A 22,008-nucleotide genomic window follows, 5' to 3' on the forward strand; every position below is an offset into this window, starting at 1 on the left:
TAGAGTGCATAGGAGACACAGTGCGTTGCTGGGCCCCCCGCGCCAGGAGTGCGCTGCATCTGCATCCCGAGCTTGGGGCCGCAGCGCTGTTTCTGTGGGGACAGCGGGCCTCGCCTCAGAATGCGATGTGCCTGCGGGGTGCTCTGAGAGCAGGGATGCCTGAATGTGAGCCGCCGCCCTGCCCCGCCCCGGCTCCGCGTGGTCTTCGGGATCTTCTGCCGACGTTTAGTGACGACTCGCCCTCCCTGCTTCTATCTCCAGTTTCACTCTCATCAGCTGTTCCACATCTTCGTGGTGGCTGGCGCGTTTGTCCACTTCCACGGGGTCTCGAACCTCCAGGAGTTCCGTTTCATGGTCGGCGGAGGCTGCAGCGAAGAGGACGCACTGTGACAGCGGCCAGAGGCCGGGGACGGTGACCCCCACCGGCTGTGACGCCAGCGCCAGAGGAGCCCCACAGCCCGGGGCTTCGTGACGCCCCAGGGCTCCACGTGGTCCGCAACTGGGAAGAGAAAACAAAAATAAATCACACCTCACAGGTGGAGAAGAGGCGAGATGGCCCAGCCCTGCCTCGTTCTTGGGTCTGGCCGACGGAGGGCGCTTGCGCCCCGGGCACGCTGGCCTCTGTGCTTGTAGCCAGCTGAGACGTTGGCTGGAGGCGCCTCCTCCTCCCTCCTCTCTCCTTAGAAACGGTGACACCGAGCAGTGTTGGCGAACATTTATTATGTTCTCTGAGGGGTGGCAGTGTGATTTTAGATGCCCTTTTGGGAGAACAAAGAAATTAATGTAAATAAGATTTCTAACTGACTGTTTAAATAAAAATTTATATAAATGTTTAAACCACAGGGCTGGGGAGGGAGGGAGGCTTTTGTATAGAACGAAACACGTGAGAGCCACACGCTGTTCCAGTTTTGCACACGTGACCGCCGGAGGATCAGGCGACAGCCCCAGAATGTATGACGCCCGGCAACCCGGGTGCCTTCTGCCAACGGGGACACCTCGGGCCCTGGGGCGGCAGCGTCCTGCCCTGCCTGGCGACCCTGGAGAGCCCGAGGCAGGGGCGGTGTGTTTGCTGGGGGAGGCAGGGTGTGTTGAGATTGAGGCAGTAGTGACGTGTCAAGAGTTTGAGCGACTTGTTTGTGCCACCTACCCAGGAACATCACTGAGGCTGGCGGGGATTAGGGGAGCGCCTGCAGGGCTTCCCGCATCCTTTTCAGTGCCGTGGGGACTCGGCTGGTTGCAGGGGTGGGGATGGGGTGTCTGCAGTGGAGCTCTGGACCACTCTGTATGAGTCCCTCCAGGAGCATCACTGCCTCACCTCCCCCTCAGCCCCCGCCCCCGCGCCGGGAGAGAGACCACCTCCCCTGGCACCATGGCTCGTGGCCTGAGGCTGGCCGTACAGGGGCCCGGGGCCACCGCCTGTGGTGGGGGGGTCTCCCTGTGGTGCTGCCCTGGTGCCTGGGGGCTGAGCACGCGCACACCAACCTGACCCCCCTTCATCCCCGCCGCCCCAGTCAGGTCTCCAGGAACAGGGAAGTCCGCAGCATGCCTCTGAGGCTAGAGCCCTTTGCCCACCGGTGCTGGGGTGACCGGCACCCCAGAGCCCAGTTTTCTAGGGGTGGTGTGGTACGAAGGTTTAGAAGGAAGTGATACATTACTGCCAGGGAGTCTGGTTGGCTCCTTGCATCTGAGTCTGAGGAGCTGCTCAAGTAAGGCTGCTTGAGCCCCAGAGGTGTCCTGCGGGGGTGTCGGAGTCTGGTGCGGAGGGTCTGGCTCCTGGGAGGCCTGCACCTGCCCACATATCTCCGAGTCCAGTTGTTAGTCTCAGCAAAGACTTCTGGTGGTTGAATTGCACCCGGGACGGTAGGCGTCAGCCTTGAACAAGGTCCCGAGCTGGGCTGGCCACCTCCCACCAGTGTTTGGGAACCTGGGAAGGTCTCCCGTTTACTCAGTGTGGGTTTCTTTTCTTGGTTAGCTGTCTCCTTTCCCCTGCGTCTCCAGCAAAACCTGGGAACCAGGAAGCAAGAATCTTCTGTAGAACTCAGGAGTATTCTGGTCCTGAGTGAGGGCACTGCCCCTGGTGCTGGGCGTGCTGGTGCCGTGTGGACAGGTGGAAGAGCAGTATTACCCCTCCAGGGAGCACGGCCCACAAGACAGTGCCCCACTGCACCCCTGGGAGGAGGCTCACTGGGCTTCAAGATGTACCCCAGAAGCCAGCCTTGCGTCCAGTCACCTGCCCGGGGAAACGGTGTGTTGTGTGCGGCCCCCAGGACACCGCCAGCAGTCCAGGGCCCAGCCACGCCCCCCCGCCCCACCACACTCCCCGAAGAGGAGCTGCACCTGGCTCAACACAGCACAAACCCTTAGAAAGTGACGTGATCACCAACCAGACGTCCCCCCACCCCCACCCCGTGACACCCCCCGCCCCCCGCGGCGGCCCCTCCCTGGGAAGCGGGTGTGCACCACCTCCGTGTGTCCTCGGAGCCCCGGCCCGCCTCACGCACGCCTCCGCCTGCTGGGAACCCCACAGGTCGGCGCCTGGATGCCTTACTCTCAGCGGTCAGAGGCTCGCTTGCTCTGTGCGAATGCTCATTTTCTCTTCCGGCCCTCAGCCGTTTGGGACCTCTGCAGCTTCATCCTCTCACCCATTGAAGAGTGGCCTTCTCAGTATTTCCCCCTTCCCGTTTATAAATTGTCGAAGCCACAAAGCACAGTTCTGGGGATCACAGGGGGCTGGGATTTCAGAAGGGCGTTTGTGTGATGGCCCCACTCACCATGGGATGTCCCTCCTTGCTGTGTTCTCAGACTCCTAATAAAGAGACCAAGTGGAACATGAACGTTCTTGTTGTGCCTTTTTTTTTTTGTTTTTTTTAAAGAAAAAGCTGCCTCAGCTTCCCTCTCCATAGCTTTTGGTACTTCCTAACTTAAAGCCTTCATTTAGATACTGAAGCTTAAATTTCTGGAAACATCCCACTCTGAGTTCTGGAGACTATTCTGAAAAGGCTCTCTGTGGACTGACCAACAAATTAAGCTCTTGTGAGATATTAATAGGATTCTTTGGCCACAAAGGTATTTTCTATACTGAATAGAATATCTCAGGACACTTAGGGGTTCGTTATCGTTGGGCTACTAAATTTTTGAAAGTCATATTGTATACTGCCATTTTCGCAGAGTAGTGTTGAGAGTGCGAAAGTTGAAAATGTTCTCTGGCAGTGTTAATTAGATAAATCTTGTAATTTGTATATTTCACATTTCCGTTTAATTTTCCTAACGTGTTAATGATGGCAGGCAGGATGAGGATGAAAGTTAATAGAGGGTGTGGTATAAAAACCAATGCTCATGCCTAACTCAAGCCTTTCCGGCCTTCCTTACGCTTTCATCATGACTGGGGTCCCAGGCACAAGAGTGGAGGGGAGAGCCAGCTCCAAGGGGCAGTTGCTAATTTATCGTTAGAAGTACGAAAATAATACGTAAAGAACGCGTCATGCGAAGGGGTTGTGTTAAAGCGCTCGACACTTGACGTAATTGTGACAGTAGCACCCAGTGAACAGATCTGTTGTTGACTTGTGTTTTGTAGGTGAGACTAGGAGAGGTGAGTCTGACTTTTGTGACACAGTCTACACTAAGAGGAACATGCAGATCAAATGGTCTCATGTAGGGACTTCCCTGGCAGTCCAGTGGTTAGGACTCTGGGCTTCCACTGCAGGGGATGCAGGTGCGATCCCTGGTCCGGGAACTGAGATCCCCTTGCTGCGCGGCACGGCCAAAATTAAAAGCCTCGTGTGTTTTGACTGAAAGGTTTTGGGGGCTTGTTAACCCTTCTATGTAATTTAAGAGAAGAGAGGATATACCCTTTTTGCCTTGGGTATATTTAGTTTTCTTCAGGGGAATTTCCAGTATTTGGATGAGTTCTCATTTTAGGTGTAGGAATAGGTTTTTTGCATAGGGAACCTGGAGGCTGGACACTGGGTTGTGTCCTGCTTTTTAAATTTTTTTATGTGGGCCATTTTAGAAGTCTTAATTATTGAGTTTGTTACAGCGTTGCTTCTCTTTTATGTTTTGATTTTTTTGCATGTGAGGCATGTGGGACCTTAGTCCCCAGCCAGGGATTGAATCTGCATTGGAAGGCCAGGTCTTAACTGCCAAGGAAGCCCCTCCCGTCCTGCCCCTCCCATCCTGCTTGAGGCCTACAGACACCCCCTGGCTTTCCTGAGTCCTTTGCTGAGCTGTCTGTAGGCTCCCTTTTCACGGCGATACCTGTGGTGCGGGCAAGGAAGTGGATGAGGACGCATTTGAGTCCTGGCCTGACAGTGGCTAGGGCTCTCTGGCCTGGAGATGGCTGTGGGCACTGTTGCTCCCGTGAGTAACCCCTGGTCTCCGAGTGTCCTGCTCGGTCAGGGCTCAAGCGCTGACCCCGCGCCCTGTGTCGTGCTGGGCGGGTTTTCCCGCCCCCAGCCCCGTGACATGCGGCAAACTGCTCTAGTGTGACTCTGCCTTTGGTGGTGATGGCGGGAGTCTAGCCGGGCAGGAAGTCTAGCCTGTCACTGCCACCCCTGCCACCCTGGCCTGGGGACAGTGCTCTGGGGACAGCACCTGGGCCTGCTGAGACAGCTGCTTCCTCACCTGTGAGCTTGTCCCCGCCCCACCCCGAGTCAGCATCCCTCACTCGAGCTGCAGGGTTGGGCTGGCGTCTGCGCCAAGCTCTTGCCCTCATTCTTCCCCGAGTTTGCGTCTTTGACTTCGAGACGTCCGCTCCCTTGCCCTCTGGAACGAACTCCCACTTGGCGTCGTGGAGCGGTGCTCAGGCCTTTTGTCTCAGCAGCACGTCTCAGCGTGTCTCAGCACACACTCAGAGGTGACTTAGGAGCTGGCACACCCCTGCCCTGAGTTCAGAGCTGGCAGCCCTGGCACCCTCGGGCATCCACAGGTTTTTTTTTTAGGAAAAGGGAATTCAGGACTCTCTCCCCCAGAATCTTGTCATCTATTCAGTGACTTTGGTTTTAACTTGGTTGGTCTGAGTTTCCCTGGTGGCTCAGACGGTAAAGTGCCTGCCTGCAATGCGGGAGACCTGGGTTCAATCCCGGGGTCGGGCAGGTCCCCTGGAGAAGGAAATAGCAACCCACTCCAGTATTCTTGTCTGACAAATTCCATGGACTGAGGAGCCTGGTGGGTTACAGTCCATGGGGTCACAAAGAGTCGGACACGACTGAGCGACTTTACTTGGTCTGAAACCAAGGTGACGGCTCTTTAGCGTGAGCTAGGCTGCCACCTGCTGTCCTCTGGGCTGTGGTGGCGGTGGTGGTGGGTGGCAGAGGGTTAGAACTACCGAAATAGAAAAGGGCAAGAACAGCTCTGACCTCCGAAGGCAGGGCTTATGTTCTCTTAGCCCAGGTGAAGAGCAGCTTTATTGTATCAACGGCTTTTGCTTCCATTGGTTCTGACAGGGAGTCCTGGCCCCATAGCCCCCTCCTGGCCACACAGAGACGGGGCTGAGGCTGGGAGCTGCCCAGTACTTCTAAGCGTGGTTTTTAAATTGTGTGGCCAAGAGTGTCGATAAATTGCCTGAAAAGACTCTTCCTGGTTGTGGGGAGGGGGAACAGGATGCTGTCCTGGAGAGAGATTAGAGGTCAGGGTCTGGACACGCTCCGATGCCCCAGAAGGACACGGCGAGGGAGGGGCTATCGCCTCGAGGGCTCTGTGACATGAAAGTGGGGAGTCGACCTGAGGGGACCCCTGCTGCCTCCTCGCCCACCTGCACCCGGCGGGCACCTATGACCTTGCCTGTTGTTCCAACGTCCGTTCTCCCTCCCCTCCGCCAGGAAAGCAGGTGCTTCAGAGGAGAGCCGGTGACACGCTGTGGGTGCCAACCGCAGGCCACGTGGTTCCAGGCTCAGGATACGGACTCCACGTGCACGCCTCGCTCATCACGGTCACCTCTTCCAGGGAGGCCGGCTGACCGTAGAGATCAGAGGCCACCCCAGGGTTTCTGCACGGTTCTGCCTTCAGCGTCACTCCCACAGTGGGGACTGCAGTCCCTGGGGAGCCAGGTCTGCATGGGAGGAAGCTGTGGCCCTGAGACCCCTGGGTGGGGGGCGTGCCCAGATGCATCCATCTCCCCGACTGGACTCCAATTTGCAAATGGGAATGCTCCCCAAAGCTCCAGCCCCAAGGCCAGAGTCAGGTGGTCTTTCTTGTGGATCATCAGCCAGAAAAAGGCCACCCTGGGTCCTTGGGCCTCCAGGGGGTCTGGAGCCTTCAGGACCCCCCTGATTTTGCCTCCCTGAAGACCAGTCTTTTGCTAGGACCCCTCTGGCTGCAACTGGTCCTGCCCCCTGCCCTGGACTTGGATCCTTCTCCAGTGCAGCAGCTGTATCGCTAACCCACTAGGTTTTTCTTAGAAAGAGGCAAATGGTAAGTCAGGGCTTTGCAAAGACATTTATAGAAATTTTTTTAATAGCAATAGTTTGTGAGCATCACACGCAGCCATGTTCATGTAAAGGACCTGCCTTCTCTCTCTCATGCACGCACGCACACACACATACATGCACAGATACACACACACCTTTTTTGAGCTTCAACTGTGAGACTGAGCTGCCCTGCTGTATACCTCACCCTGGGGCAGCTCCATCTCTGGTGGGGAGCATTCCTGCCCTCCTCCCCTCTCTGCCCTCAGCCTCATTCCTCTCCTCCTTCTCAGGATATTTAAGTCCTTGGATTCTACTGAAGACCAACCAGGCTCATTAGAAAGAGTTGCCCTGTCTCTAGCTGGGTCTGGATTTCTGGGGGAATAGATGGAACTAAAGCTCTCTGGTCTTGGTCCAGGTTGAGCTCATGCTGGACTCCCCAAGAGGAGGTGGGGAAGACTGCCCACTGAGACGTGGGGTGGAGGGTACCCGGCACTCCAGAAGGTCTTCAGGACGGGTTTCTGACTCCACCAGCAATCTCAGGAGGCCCACGACTGATGAGCATGGCCCCGGGCAAGAACCCAGCTGTAGAGTGCCAGGCAGCATGGCGGACTACTGACTTCCCAGCGTCAAAGCAGGCCTGATGGGGCGGGGTCACCGCAGCAGCTGGGGTGGCAGCACCCAGGCCCACAGAGGCAGCAGGAGCAGGCGGAGCGAGGCTGAGGTGTCTGAGGCGCCTCCGCAGTCCTGGGCATTCTCCTGCGGACCCAGAGCACTCCCGGTGAGGTACCCATCCAGGCAGAGGCGACCGGGAGACTGGGAGTCAGGAGAGAGGTTCTGGGACTAAGAGGGACCGAGGGCTGAGGGAGAGGGGAGTTTCGGCAAGTGGATGGAGCCCTGGCCCCCCACCCCCTGCTTCTAGGAGAAGGAAGATGGAAGGGCTGTGGAGTTATCCTCTTAGAGTGACTGCAGAGAAGCCCGGCACTCTGGGAGCATCCTGGCTGTGGACTCAGCGTGTCTAGCGAGGATGACTCAAGTACAAGAAGCCCAACTATGGTGTTCGGGGCTGGTCACCACAGTATTATGTGCATCATGGTTTCCTCCTACCCGCCTGGACCCCGTGGATCCAAGTGCGATGGGGGCAATATGGAGAAGCTGTGTTTAAGTTTACCAAGGGCCTCGCCCCTGGGAGACCAGCTCTCATCATAAAAACACTGCCGGGTCTCTCCCTGCACGAATGCACATGGATGAGGGTTCCAAAGGTGCCCTCCCAGCTGCACACTGGGTGTCCAGTGCTCTCACGTCTGAAGGGTACAGGCTTGGGCCGAGGTTTGGGGATGAAGACCCCTGCCACCAGCCCCTACCTCTGGATGGAAGGCGTGGCAGGCGTCCGGGCGCCGGCGGAGCTTCTGGGAACGCATCCTGTCGCACTTGATGGAGGCGTTATGTGCAGAGGTCACTGTTAAGGTGAACACAGCTGAGGCGGAGATGACGCTGGAGCCTGTGTGTGTGACAGTCGCTCAGTCGTGTTCGACTCTGCGACCCCAAGGACTGTAGCCCACCAGGCTCCTCTGTCCATGGGATTCTCCAGGCAAGAGTACTGGAGTGGGTTGCCTTTCCCTTCTCCAAGGGATCTTCTCGACCCAGGGATTGAACTCAGGCCTTCCGCACTGCAGGCAGATTCTTTACTGTCTGAGTAAGGGAAGCCCAAGAATACTGGAGTGGATAGCCATTCCCTTCTCCAGGGGATCTTCCTGACCCAGGGATCGAACTCAGGTCTCCCACTTTGCAGGTGGATTCTTTACTGTCTGTGCCACCCAGGAGCCTCTGGGGACTCAGTTCTGGAACCTCTGGTGGGACTGGCTGCCTCACTGCCTTCCAGGGTCAGAGGTCAGCCCTTGGAGCCCTGGGGAGGGCAGGGTGTTGGTGGTGAGGGTGGCTGGCCCCACCTCTCTAGATCTGAGCCCCTCGGTGATGACCCGCCCTCCCTGCTCCCCCGTCCACCCCTTGCCTGCATCCCACACACATGCAGGCTGGAGCCCCAGAGGATATATTTGACCTCCTCTGCCTCCTGCAGCACTGGCGGGAAGGTGCTGCAGTCGCAGGTGCGATCCGTCACCAGGAGCAGCAGGTTGCTGCTGGGGACCTGCTGCATCACAAACGCCCTGTGGACACGAGAGAGGTTGGCCCGTGGAAGCTCCGAGCAGCTGGACGCTGGGCTTCAGGGAGGCTCTTCTGGAGATGGCGCGAGGGCTTGGGGGCCCAGGTCAGCCCCCTGGTGGGAGGCAACCTGGTTTACATCTCCCACAAGCCTTTGCAGCTGCCCTGCTCCTTTCCTAGCAGATTGGAGGGAAGGAAGCCCAGACATCTAGGGGGATAGGAGTTGTTATTGACGTCTGTGGGGAACACAGGCCTAAGTCAAGACCATGTCAAGTAAACAGGCCAGTGTGGAGAGGCCGCCCCCAGCGGGGTTACAGTGCTCAGGCGTAGCCACAAGGTGGCACCCCAGGCCCGCACGCTGCCCGATTGGGAGCCGGGTAGGTGCAAGCCGGTTGCGGTCACTGGCTCAGCCAGTGCGTTGGCCACAGACACTGCCTGTAGGCATTTCCTACGGGGTAGAGGACTTCATACGTGCACGTGCACACACACACAGCACACCCACGTGCCCATATACACGTGCACTACAGACTCACATGTACATATTCAACCTTCTTCACACCATATGAAGTTGGTATCATCCCTGTTTTGCAGATGGGAAAGCTGACGCCTCTGGGTAAAGTGATGCACCCAAGGTCACCAGTTCCTCTTCAATCAAAGTCCGTCTACTCTGAGGCCTTGGCTTTACCCACACTGTTTGCCGTATCCACCCTGCCAGCCTCTGAGATAAGTGTACAAATAACTACATTCCCGTGAAACCAGCTGTGTGAGTCCTACAATGACAGTGCCTGCCTGAACAAGATGGGCTGGCTGTGTCTGAGGCCAGGGTCCCAGGCATCCCACTAGAAGGCAGTTTGCTTGTGCCCTGAATCTCAGGGACATCCTGGAAGCCCCTGGGGAGTGGCATGCTGGCAAGTGGACAGCCTAGGGGAGGCCATCTCCTCCGGGTCAGGATGGAACATCCCGTGGGTGGGCGGTGGCCCGAGGTCAGGGTGGGAGTGAGAAGTGCAGAACTTTGAGCCAGGCCTCCCGGCCTCCCTGGGCCAGAGCCTGGCCTCCCTGCGGGAGCTCCGGCAGAGGTGTCAGGTGCCCTAGCCACTCCTGAAACGTCCTCCAGCCTCCCGGTCCTCTGCGTGGACAGACGTCTAAGTGAGAGCTGGCCCTCCTTCCCTGAGTCTGCCCTGGCCTCAGGGCCATCTCTTCTGTCTGCTGACATGGACACTATGCCAGCCCTGTCCCCAGCTGGCTGCCATGCTCTGGGCCGAGGCCTGTGGTCCCTCCACCGAGGAAGCGGGCACAGAGGCCTTGCCGCGGGGACCCCACCTGGCTCCCTCCCCTCCCCGCTCACTTCTGGCAGGCGCGGCACTCCACAGTGCCGTTGGCCTCCCGCAGGGCCGTCTGGTGGACGAACACGGGGTAGGCGGTGTCACAGGGCTGCAGCAGGTCCTGCTTCTTGTGCTTGTGGGCTGCGGGGACACGGAAGGGTGTGGACGCGGGGCTTCGGTCACCCCCGTAGGGGTGGGCCTCGACAGCCCGGGCAGTGCGGTCACGGCGCCGGGAGGAAGACGCTCCCTCCACTGGCAGATGGCAAGCCATCAGGACTTAGGGTGGGGGGTGGGGGAGCGGCTGAGTGTGAGTGACGCCTGGGGTTACCCTGGGGACGCCTGTCCCTCTCCGCACCGTCAGCGGTGATGTCCAGGGGCTTGGAGGAGGCCAGGGTGTGGGGGGCCTGGGAGATGACAGCCCTGCTCCCTGTGGATGGTCCAGCAGGCGCTCTGCAGACACAGCTCCCGGACAAGCCCTGGGCCTCCCCCCACAACTGACCCCATGGTCACTTAGAGGTGGGCGGGGGGCCCAGTGCCCAGACTTCCTGGACTCCTCAGTGGGGCCTGTGTGGTCACTTGAGCGGGCTCAGAAAGGACTTGGCAAACTCAGAGGCCTGGCAGCCGCCCTGGAGGAGGACCCACGTCCACTCCTGGGTGAGCAGATAGCTGTTCCCTGTGTGGGGCCTTGGCCTCTGGACCACAGGACACTGTCCTTCTGGCGTCGTCAGAGCTATTGCCCAGGAGAGGGCTGGAGGGTTCCGTTTTCCCTGGGGCAGGGCTGTGATCATGTGGGATGAGGTCTGGGCTACACACCCTCCCCTAAGGAGCAGGGCTGTAAGTTGAGAGGGGCCTTCATTGTTGAGGAGTCCTGGAAGGAGAGAGGTTCCTGGGACCCTCCCAGCCCAGCACTGGGGCTCCTAGGCCAGTCTACTTACAATGATGGAAGACGGTCTTGGCTATCCAGGATGTGTGGCCCAGCACGGGGTGGCGATGATGGTGATGATGGTGGTGTCACATGGTGTGGGCATGAGGTCACATGGAACGGATGATGTCACATGGGAATGGTCAACATCACGTGGGATGGATGATGTCACATGGATGATGTCACATATGATGGATGACATCATGTGGGATGGATGATGTCCCATGGGATGGATGATGGCATATGGATGATGTCACACAGGTTCGTGGTGTCCCGAGATGGTATGACGTCACACAGAGGTGAGGGAAGGTGATGGAGAGGCCAACAGGATGGACGTGAGTGGTGGGCCCTCTGCAGTCCCCTCCCCCCAAGTGGCGGCTAGAATGATGCTGGGCTCTGGGTTCCCGCAACCGAGCACTCACCCTCAGCCCTGTGGTCCCCACACCAGAAGCCCCAGGCCCTCCACTCCAGCAGGAGCCTGTCGGATAGAAACGGCCAGAGTCCTGATCACCCTCCTCACTGGCCCCCGGGCTCTCTGCCCCTCCCCCCAGGGAACCCTTGTCCAGAGGCTCCTGGGGTGCAGAGGCCCTCTCCTGGCAGCTGCATGTAGGAGGGGGCATTGTATGTGCCTGGCTGGTTCCACTCTGGACCTCAGCCTCCTCCCCTGGGGTTGTGGGGACATCAAGCAGCTCCCTTCAAGGGGCCCCCTCATAGCCCACCCCTGCATGAAGCCCCCAGCCCCTCACTCACAGCAGGAGCTCGTTCATCAGCCACCTGGTAGCCGACAGGAGGGCAGAGATGGGCTGGGGGGAGAGGGGACACACTGTGAGCCCCGGGCTCCCCCCACCCCATCCCAGCAGCGGGATCAGTGGAAAGCTGTTCTGGGAAATTCCTGCTGTAGAGCGGATGACAGGATAACGCCAGTCATCACCCTGGGTGGCGTCTATGGGATCCCTGATGGGTTGTGGACCGTGCGGGGGTGAGGGTGGGAACCAGGCAAGACGGGGGCTGCAGCTGTCCCTCTGCTGGAGCAGTTGCCCTGACTGCCCCGCCCTGCCAGATAAGATCTGGGAGGGAGCGGACTGTGGGCGGCGGGAGCAGTGGGAGAGGGCCAAGATGGGCCCTGGTTCCTGGAGAGAAAGGGACAGGTCACCATCTGGTGGAGGGAAGCCCCTGGGGACACTCACGCTGGCCAGGGGCTGGGAGGCGCTGTGGTGGTGGGTTGGGGGTCTGCACATGGCCTGGTAGTCGTACATGGTCACTCTGAAGCCAGAATTGGGACAGGGTGAGTCCAGACCCCACCCGTATTCCACCCCCACCCTTCCCTGAGAGACTTTGCAGCAGGGTTTCGTCAGCAGGTCAGAAAATGACATTTCTGGGCTCGGGCTGCTCAAAGCCAAGGGACAGCAAACCTCATTCGCCCTCTCAGGGACCTCAACCCTTCCCACCCCTGTAGGCCTCAGGCCTAAGGAGGTTGCTCTACAGCCCTGGGGGTCCCTGTGCGGTTCTGAGGTTGGGATCTAAGATGCATCTCATCTGTTTGCCCATCTCATCCATATGCCCCGCCTCCTCTCTATGTGTTTGGGGAGGGGGTCGCCTGCCCCACTTACTGGTTGAACACCCCCATGCTGAGCAGCTGGGTCATAAGCGCACCGTCTACCTCCCCCAGGAATCGGCCCACCTGTGAGGGCAAGAAGAGGGGGAGAGGGAGGGACGGGGGTCGCTCCGAGCTCCAGACTTCACCTGCGTCTGGGCTTCCCCTCCTGAGGCTCAGTAAGTGTGTGTGTGTGGGGGGGGTTGTACTTTCTCCTTAGCCCTCCTGGGTCCAAGGGGGTCCTGGGCATGTGGCCAGCTGGTGTGATGGGGCAACTCCAGGCCAGGCTGGCCCGTGAGGATGGACTTTCCCATCTGAGAGGTCCAGACGAGGGGAGAAAGCGTCCAGATCCTGGCCCCACGGAGGTGGGAGGGTAGGCGCTGAGGTCTGAGCATGTGCCTCGAATTCACATGCAGAAAGGTGCCTCCAGGGCAACGGGCCCGCCTGATGGGGTTGGTGCTCTCAGAAGAGACCCCAGGGGGCTCCCTGCCCCTTGTGCTGCTAGGGACACACTGAGAACCCTGCCACCCAGGGGGGCCCCCTCGGGCTCCAGCCCCTTCGACTGTGAGAAGAGCATCTTTGTGGTTTGTGAGCCGCCCTGTCTGTGTGCTCTGCTCTGGATGTCTGAATGGACTAAGGTGGTGGAGGGGGAGGCAGACAGGAGTAGGTGGTGGGCGGCAGGAGGGGCTCAGGACTCTGGGGTGGGCCCCCTAGGCAAGGCTGCAGACAAAACCCGGGGGCCTCGGGGAACCCCCACCAATAGAGCGGGGAGACAAAACAGACAGATGATCGCCTCTGGGCATCTGAGGTGGAAAGGCTGGGTCCTGGGGTCTCTCAGGGCCAGCTGTGGTTTCAGACTGTCTACTGATTGTCTCTGGGCAAGGATTATCGCTTCTGGTCTTTTTGACAGTAGAGGTCACTGGGCAATGTGACCGTCCCTGCCCCCCTGTCTAGTTTCGCCTCTGAGTGTCTTACCTCCTGGGGCCTCTCTGAGATCAGGATGAACCCGTTGTTGTCGACGACGAAGCAGTCCAGATCCTGGGGAGAAGCCCAGAAGGAGGTCAAGGCCAGGCCCTAACACTGACCCCTGCTGGACCATGTGGGGAGGCCACTGCATGGAACCCAGGCTGGGGAAGGAGGGGCTGGCCCATCAGGGGGACGCGGGTGGGGGCTGCCCCTACCCCCTTCCCGCTGGGGAGGCACTCACACTGTCCTGGCAGCTCTCTTGGCACGGCCCCTCCGCGGCACCACACTGGAGGAAAGGGCAGAGCTGTGAGTTGTGTATCCATGTGTGTGTGTGTGAGTGTGTGATGTGTGTGGTGCAATGTATGTGATGCGTGTGTGAGTGATGTGTGACGTGTGTGATGTGTGTTATGTGTGTGTGTGATGTGTGTATGATGTGTGTCTGATGTGATGTGTAATGTTTGTGGTGTGTGATGTGTTTGTGCATGGTATGTGTGTGTGTGGTGTGTGTAATGTGTGTGGTGTGTGTGTGATGTGATGTGTGTGGTGTGTGATGTGTATGGTGTGTGTGTGATGTGTGTGTGATGTGTGTGGTGTGTGTGGTGTGTGATGTGTGATGTGTGTGTGATGTATGTGGTGTGATGTGTGTGTGTGATGTGTGTGTGTGATTGTGTGGTGTGTGGTGTGTGTGGTGTGTGTTGTGTGTGATGTGTTTGTGCATGGTATGTGTGTGTGTGGTGTGTGTTTGATGAGTGTGGTGTGTGTGTGATGTGTGTGTGATGTGTGTGATGTGATGTGTGTGGTGTGATGTGTGTGTGTGATGTGTGTGTGATGTGTGTGGTATGTGTGTGATGTGTGTGTGGTGTGTGTATGATGTTTATGGTGTGTGTGTGTGATGTGTGGTGTGTGTGTGTGTGGTGTGTGTGGTGTGTGTGGTGTGTGATGTGTGACGTGTGTGATGTATGTGGTGTGTGATGTGTGACGTGTGTGATGTATGTGTGTGTGATGTGTGTGGTGTGTGTGGTGTGTGTTGTGTGTGATGTGTTTGTGCATGGTATGTATGTGTGTGGTGTGTGTGTGATGTGTTTGTGCATGGTATGTGTGTGTGTGGTGTGTGTGTGATGTGTGTGGTGTGTGTGTGATGTGTGTCTGGTGTGTGTATGATGTTTGTGGTGTGTGTGTGTGTGTGTGTGATGTGTGTGATGTGTGTGGTGTGTGTGGTGTGTGTGATGTGATGTGTGTGGTGTGTGATGTGTATGGTGTGTGTGTGATGTGTGTGGTGTGTGATGTGTATGGTGTGTGTGTGATGTGTGTGGTGTGTGTGTTGTGTGTTGTGTGTGATGTGTGACGTGTGTGTGATGTATGTGGTGTGATGTGTGTGTGTGATGTGTATGTGTGATGTGTGTGGTGTGTGATGTGTGACGTGTGTGTGATATATGTGGTGTGATGTGTGTGTGTGATGTGTGTGTGTGATGTGTGTGGTGTATGATATGTGTGATGTGTGTGGTGTGTGATGTGTGTGGTGTGTGATGTGTGACGTGTGTGTGATATATGTGGTGTGATGTGTGTGTGTGATGTGTGTGTGTGATGTGTGTGGTGTATGATATGTGTGATGTGTGTGGTGTGTGATGTGTGTGGTGTGTGATGTGTGACGTGTGTGTGATATATGTGGTGTGATGTGTGTGTGTGATGTGTGTGTGTGATGTGTGTGGTGTATGATATGTGTGATGTGTGTGGTGTGTGATGTGTGTGGTGTGTGATGTGTGTGGTGTGTGATGTGTTTGTGCATGGTATGTGTGTGTGTGGTGTGTGTGGGGAATGGAGCCCACAGGACACCTGTGGTGTGCATGCGGGGGTGTGTCACATGCCTGTGTGGTGAGAGTGGTGTGTGCACACAGGGGATGTGTGTGGTGTGGCGTGTGTATGGTGTGTTCCTGTCGTGTGTGTCCTGTGTATGTGCACGGGGGGTCCGGGGCTGCGAGGCGGGCAGGGCCTTGCTGGTGGCAGCAGCTCAGGTGCCCAGGTCGGGGTCTTCACCCTGAGAGCCCCACCCGCACCCCACACGCACCTGCCGGGTGGCGGCCCAGAAGCTGCGCTGCAGGAATTCCATCCTCATCTGGACACCCACGGCTGCCACGGAGCGGGGCGGGGGGTGGCGAAGAGAGGATGAGAGAGGTGTTGGATCCCAGCCCAAGGGAGGAGGTGCATCCGCAGAGGGCTGGGGGCACCTGGCAGCCTGGGCCGGGGGGGTGCGTGGCTCAGTCTCTCCGGAGCCGACAACACCAGAAAACACCCCAAGATGCGATGATGAGGTCAAGGAGCTGGGAGCTCAAGGTGGGTGCCCAGGGAGGTGGTCCCACTTTCCCGCTGAGACCCAGGTTGGAGTCCAGGGCCCTGTGGGAGCGATACCCCTCCACCGGCCTGCTCAGGCCCCCATGTAAGAGGCTCCTCCTTACAGGCCTGCAGGAAGCTCCCAGCCCCGGAAAACCCGGCTTGATGCTGCTGCTTACAAGAGCCACCATGCCTCTCTGGTCCCCAGACAGGCTGGGAGAACGTGAGGTGATGCCCGGAGGCTAGGAGAAATCTGGGCCCGGAGAATAGGAAGACAGGCAAGTTGTAGAGAAAGAGAAAGATAAAGCATAGGGAAACGAGGCCGCTTCCTACCATCAGGGATGATAAGAGAAAATGCCCTGGGTGTCAGACAGCTAAAGCCCCGATCTTGAGTCCACATGGTAGAAGGCTGGGCAGTGGGGGGAATCCACGCCCAAGTCACCGGCCCCTAAACTGAAGAAGACCTACTGCCCGGGGTCTCTAGGGCCCTGGCTGCTCTCTCCTCTGGGCCTGACGTGAGCCCCTGTCGGGAGGGCGCTGATGGACCTGGGCAAGCCCCCTCGCGGTCTGCGGCTCCTTCCTCTGTGAGACAGGGACCGGTCGGGGTCCCCAGCATTCTGCCATGTTCACGAGACCGTGTCACACCAATGGGGAGATTTCCCACCACAATCAGGGGCTTTGCTGCTGTCGGGTCTGGGGGGGTGTGTGTATGAAAGGAGTGGGTGGGAAGGAGACAGGACGCTCCCCTCCCCCAGTTCTCCCTACGGCTGCAGGAGGCCCCTCAGCCCTACCCCTCGTTTCTCCTGTTACAACCTCCCCTAATGCTCACTTTATTTATTCATTTTTAGTCTTTTGGCTGTGCCACAGGGCATGCAGGATCTCAGTTCCCTGACTGAGGAGCGAGCCTGCACCCCCTCTCCTGGCAGCGTGGTCTGAACCACTGGGCCACTGGGGAAGTCCCCTTGCCCTTCACTTTAGACAGACTTCTCTCACCTGTAGGGAGAAGCTGAGCGAAAGAGGAGGCATCTTCTAACAATGGCCAGAGGGGAGCAGCGTGAATGGTTCAGGATTCGAGAAACCCTGACCCTGGTCTCTGGGTCCAAGCTCTCAGGCTCTTTCTAGAGCCAGACTCAGCCTTGCCACTCCATAGCTCAGAGCCGGGTCTCCTGGAGGTAGGGCATTTCCAAACTGGAAGAAATTCTGGGATTCTAACCCAGGGCATCTCGAGAGGGCGGGGCCAAGGTTTCCCTAATGAGACCGGGTTTTGAGGCTCATGGGTGGAGACAGAGGAGCAAGGCCCCAAGCCTGTTCTCCGGAACCAGGGTCCATCTCACAGTGGATTCACGAGCCCCTCCAGGCCCTAGGCCCTGGTCCTAGGACTTGGGACATCTCACTGCTTGCTGTCAGTCCACCCTGGTCACCAGTAGGCATTTCAGACTTCATTGGTCAAAACCCGACTGTGGCTCTTTCTCCCCAAGCCTGAGCCTCCTTGAGAACCCTCCGCGCATGAGGCCACATCGCCCACCTAATGGTCACGATCTTCCCACATCCCGCCAGAGTGCTGCTGCCCTTGTTGCCAAACTTCATGACTCTCCTCACTCTCTCCAACCCCACCACCACCTGGATTAACGCCCCGGACCCCCCAGCGGATCCTTCCCCATGGAGCCTAGAGAGTGGCCTTCCTGAGGGAAGTTGGGTCTCTCCCTTGCTCAGAACCTTCCAAGGCCTTCCTGCTGCCCTCAGAACAAAATAGAAACTTCTCTGTGGTTTGGCATCCAAGGCCCTGCCGATCTCTCTGATTTCAGCCCGAATCTCTAACTCCCTTGAAAAAGCCTGTTTCCCGCCCAGGGCCTTTGCACCTGCCGCCCGCTCCCCTCCACCAGCACCCCCACCCTCGGAATGCACTTCCCTAGAATTAATGAAGTGCTCCTTCTTACAACTGGATCTCAGTGCAAACAGCATCTCCTGAAGCAGCGTCCTGACCTCCCGGATAACGAGGTCCTCCCCGCGACTGGTCGTTCACATTCTATCTCATCACCCTTTATTTTCTAGGGAGCATGACATTTACTTTCCTTGTCCATAGTCTGTCTTGCCCCACCTAGAATTGGCACTAACAGTGAGCAGGGGGTTGGAATTCCCTAGCCCCGAGAATAAAACTTAGCACATGGCAAGGCTCTCAATAAATACTTTTCGAGCTAAATAAAATAAATGCTGTGAATTCTGTGGGGGCCTCGCAGAACTCCTCTCTCCACTCAGAGCCCCTCCTTCCTAGAGTTGGGGGTCCTGGATGCTGGAGAGATCCCCCTCCTTCCTAGAGATGGGGGTGCTGGATGCTGGAGATCCAGCTGTGCCTGGTGCCCTAGAGGACCCAGGGAAATCCGCTAATAGTTGGGGAATTCAGGTGAGACACGAAGAGTAATTTCCTAGGGAAGGGCTGTTAGATGCTGAGAGCAGGGGTTGGTTTGGAGTGAGGAAGGCAGGGTGCGGGGCCTGGGGGGACACAAGTGGGCAGGAAGGGGGCATCTTCAAGGATTTAAGGACAACTCACTCACTGTGTTCCACCACACCTTACCTGGGGCTCGAATCATTTCAAATCCTTTTGTTCAATGCCTGCCTCACAACCCGAATAGTGCTTTTCCACCCCATCAAAGAGCCCAGCCTCCCCGGGAGACTCCACGGCAGCTCTCAGACCTCATCCCTCGTTCCAGTGGGCCCCAGGCTGGCCACCTCTGCCTGGCAACCCCCCAGAAGCCTGCTCTGTGCAGGTGAGACCACCCCTCGGTCCTGGGTTGCAGATGGAGTGGTGAAGAGAGAGTCAGTCCCTGGCTGAGGCCGAGGGCGGGTGAGACCTCCATCCTCCCAGCCTGCTGTCCCCATCCCCCCAGGCCTGTGCTTGGTGGGTCCTTGCATCAGAGCCCTACCTCGGTCCCTAGGGGGACCTGCCACAACCTGTTGGAGGGGGAGCGATCGGACCCCCTTCCTTCTGCCCCTACTCTGCCTGTCCCCCTGATCCACGCTGCCTCATGCCCTCCTCTGCCTGCTTCCTGCAAAGCAGTTTTTCTTTAAGACCCGCTCGCTCGCTCGGCTGGCAGACAAAGAGCCTCAATAAGGCCGCAGGCAGCAGACAGCTTATCAAGATGCTCCTCTTTGCTCTGTGTCCTGGCTGTCACCTCCGCGTTGCTTTGTCATCACAGACGGCAAAACAAAACAGCCGTGTGGCACACACACACACCCGCCCCGCCGGAGCCGCCGTGCCCCAGGAGTCGGAAACTCCATCATCCCCCTCGCGCTTCTGTCGACCGTGTCCTTGAAACCCAGTGGCAGGCGGTGCTGACCTGGGGGGTCGGGCGGCTGTGGGTCGATGGGGCCCATCCTTTATGTAGCAGCTGGGGAGCCGGTGCTCAGGGACCCCAGAGACCTTGTCATCCACCTGTCCACTCTAGGGCAGTGAGTAACCCCGCAGTCCGGTTAACAAGCAGCTAATGGCTGGTTGTCAGAGCCTCTGGACCCTGACATCTGGCTGAGCTCTTCCGTCCCTGCCCATTCCTCACTCAGCCAGGGGAGGCAGACCTCTCTTCTGGAAGGGCCCTCCGTTGTAGAGCTGGGGTGACCCGCCCACCCACAGACAGCTGTCCTCTGTGATATGGGTCAGAGAAGAAGGTCCAGCTGGACACGTGCACCAGGATGGGAGTTCTGGTTGAGTTTTCAAGGAGGGGAAGGTGCCCCGTGGGTGAGGCGAGGGTTCCAGATGCTGGGAAGGACATGCTGTCCTGGGAGCAGCCAGGGGACAAGGGGGTGTGTGGGGCAGGTGGGGGCCAGTCTCATGATGCAGGGTGGGAGGCTGAGATCTTGGGAGGGAAGGCTGCTTTTCCTCCGGGCACTCCTGCTGTTGCCCAGCAGAGCAGACAGAGAAAGAAGATGCAGGAGTGTCAAGGGGTCTCTCAGCTCTCACCCAGTGCTGATCATGGACCCCTGAAAGTGGGCGTAAAGGAAGAGGGACGCTGGATACCCTTGACAAACGCGCCACATGTCCAGCCATCAGGCAGGCTTTGAAAGATGCCAGGAAGGTCACCAGGATCCAGCTCTGGCCAGCGGCTCCTCCCCAACTGGTTCTTGACTTCGTTTCCTTCGGGTCAACCCCTGCCTTCCCTTGGAATATCTATTTCTCCAATGCCTCCGTCCTGACTGGCTGGTAGAGAGGCCTCTGAGCTCTTGATGTCAGTCTCTCCCCATCCAGCCAGAGGTCCACGCTGGGGAGGGGGCTGGTTTGCCCCCCCTTCCCCACCTCCGCGCTCCTCCAGGCTCACCCCAGGGCTCTCCAGAAAACCTGCCCCCAGGCCCCGGCCCAGCCTGCCTGCATCTCCCTCCCCAGATAGCCCTGGTCTGGGGTCACGAGGCTCAGTGACCTCTGTGTGTCTGCATGCCATTGACTCTGTGTGGCCTGGGGCCCCTCCCTGGAGGACCTCAGGCAGATGGGCCCTCGTGTACCCCTCCCTCCAGAAGGTGTCCTTTTGACCTGCAGGCGCGGTGGGAAATACGGCCCCCATCTCCGAACAGACTCAGCAGCTTCCCGCTGCTTCCCGGGGGGGCCTCTGTGCTCCGGGTCCTGCCGCTTGGTTCTCAAAGGGAAGGGGAGAGGGGACAGAGCTAGAGGATGTTGTGTGGGGGGCAGCCAGGGCAGGAAAGCCTGCAGAGGCGGGGAGGGAAGGTGGTGGTGGGGGGGCGCTGGTGAACAGCGCTCCTGCCCCTGGAGCTCTCGGCCGGCCGGCCGCGTCTCCCCCTGAAATGGGAGGTTTCAAGGGTGAGCGCCTCCGGTGTGTGTGCGCCAGCCCGCCTGTGCGCCCGCCTCCCGTGAGCGCGCCTGTCGCTGTCATCGCGGATGTTCCCCCGCTGTCACTCCGCGGCTCTCTGCTCGCACACGCGCGCCCCTCCCCGCCTGCCCCTCTCCGCGGCTCCCTCTGTCCCTCCCTCTCCTCCTCCGTGTGTCATTGACCCGGCAGCCCTGGCCCCAGGAGGAGGCGGCCGGCTGCAGGCGTCCCTCCCGCCGGTGCGCTGCTGCCGGGTCCTGCTGGGGACCCGGGTCCTGCTGGGGATCGGGCTGTGCCGCTGTCTGATTCCTCCAGGAATTCCAGGAGGGGCTGGCTGGACGGCTCAGACCGCTGATTCAAGGGGCTTGTTCCTGCCAAAGGTGAGTGCTGAGCGCTCAGCGGGGGTGCAGGGTTGGGGGGGCGTTGCGGGAGCTGGGCTTGGGGCCCGAGCCCATCCTTGCTAGGTTCTGTGCCTGCAGGGACAGCTGCTATGCCTCCTACCTGGGGCCAATGGCTGGGACTGGGGCAGGACTCAGGACTGGACATCTGGGCAGCTGAAGGGCACAGGGAACTCTGACCTCCCGGTGTTGGGGACAGGAGCCAGCATTCTGCTGGAGGAGGAGGGAGAAGGCAGCCACGGGGCCAGACGACAGGCCCGGTGGCATAGAAACCATCCCTGCAGCGTGTAGGGCGCCAGCCGGGGGCCCTGGGCCACCTGCACGCCCAGCTCAGCACAGACAGCCCCAGGTCTGGGTGCCATGTGAAGGGGGCACAGCAGACGTCTGTGGGGTAGGGGGCAGCCTGGGGCACTGGACCTTGGGGGGCTGACTGACCTCTCTGCAGGATGCTCTCAATGTGGGGTGCTGGCCCCCCAGAGGCTGCCCTTAGACAGGGGTGCAGAGGAGCCCTCCCCAGCTGGACCTGAGTCCCCAGGCTCTGGCGGAGCCTCCCTGGGGGGCGTGGCTGGGAGTGGACGAGGGAGGGGAGCCTCCAAGCCCTTCCTCCTGCCCTTTCTTGAGGCTCTGGATCAGGTCTCAGCCCACCCAGGCCTAGTGGGGGCCCTGGGAACCAAGCTGAGGCTGGAGTCCCCCAGATGTACAACCCCTCTACCTACAAAGGGGTCAGAAAGCCTTGGAGGGGGTGGTGGACTCAGCTTAGGGGTGGCCAGGACAGGACAGTGCAGGACAGAGGCCCCCTGACCAGGCGTCCGGGCCTCCTTGTCCTCTCTCTGAGCTGCTGTCTTCTGCCTGGGGTGGGTGGGGGCAGGCTGGCACCTGGCTGTCAGGCCACGGCTGGGTATCACCTGGTCTGACTCAGACTGACACCCGGCAGCTTAGATAACTACACAGGCTGGGGTGCTGGGGGGCAGGCTGAGCATGTGGAGACGGGCGGAGGAGTCCAGCCGGGAGGGAAACCCGCAGCGATCCCCCCTCCCCACTGCACAGGCTTGGCTCTGCCAAGAGAGGGAGACCAGGGAAGCCAGCCGGGGGTGGCGGAAGGAGGAGGG

General features: G+C 59.0%; 2 protein-coding genes across 3 annotated transcripts in view; one reads left to right on the forward strand and one right to left on the reverse strand.

Moving 5' to 3' along the window:
• Window positions 1–2,834, forward strand: part of ADIPOR2 (adiponectin receptor 2) — a 40,210-nt gene extending 37,376 nt beyond the window's left edge. For both annotated transcript variants that reach the window (XM_052639494.1, XM_052639493.1), the window contains one exon: window positions 262–2,834. In XM_052639494.1, coding sequence (XP_052495454.1) covers window positions 262–390 — 129 coding nt within the window. In that variant the 3' untranslated portion in view covers window positions 391–2,834. The remainder of the gene's footprint in view (window positions 1–261) is intronic.
• Window positions 2,835–7,055: 4,221 nt separating this feature from the next.
• CACNA2D4 (calcium voltage-gated channel auxiliary subunit alpha2delta 4) overlaps window positions 7,056–22,008 on the reverse strand; it is a 65,555-nt gene continuing 50,602 nt past the window's right edge. Inside the window, exons 27-38 of the mRNA XM_052640635.1 lie at window positions 15,431–15,492; window positions 13,607–13,651; window positions 13,375–13,437; window positions 12,416–12,486; window positions 11,993–12,068; window positions 11,556–11,608; window positions 11,228–11,283; window positions 10,819–10,839; window positions 9,907–10,024; window positions 8,454–8,566; window positions 7,766–7,848; window positions 7,056–7,160 (exon numbers count right to left, since the gene is read on the reverse strand). Coding sequence (XP_052496595.1) covers window positions 7,056–7,160; window positions 7,766–7,848; window positions 8,454–8,566; window positions 9,907–10,024; window positions 10,819–10,839; window positions 11,228–11,283; window positions 11,556–11,608; window positions 11,993–12,068; window positions 12,416–12,486; window positions 13,375–13,437; window positions 13,607–13,651; window positions 15,431–15,492 — 866 coding nt within the window. The remainder of the gene's footprint in view (window positions 7,161–7,765; window positions 7,849–8,453; window positions 8,567–9,906; window positions 10,025–10,818; window positions 10,840–11,227; window positions 11,284–11,555; window positions 11,609–11,992; window positions 12,069–12,415; window positions 12,487–13,374; window positions 13,438–13,606; window positions 13,652–15,430; window positions 15,493–22,008) is intronic.

Source organism: Budorcas taxicolor, chromosome 5 (genome assembly GCF_023091745.1).
Source record: "Budorcas taxicolor isolate Tak-1 chromosome 5, Takin1.1, whole genome shotgun sequence".
Taxonomy (NCBI): domain Eukaryota; kingdom Metazoa; phylum Chordata; class Mammalia; order Artiodactyla; family Bovidae; genus Budorcas; species Budorcas taxicolor.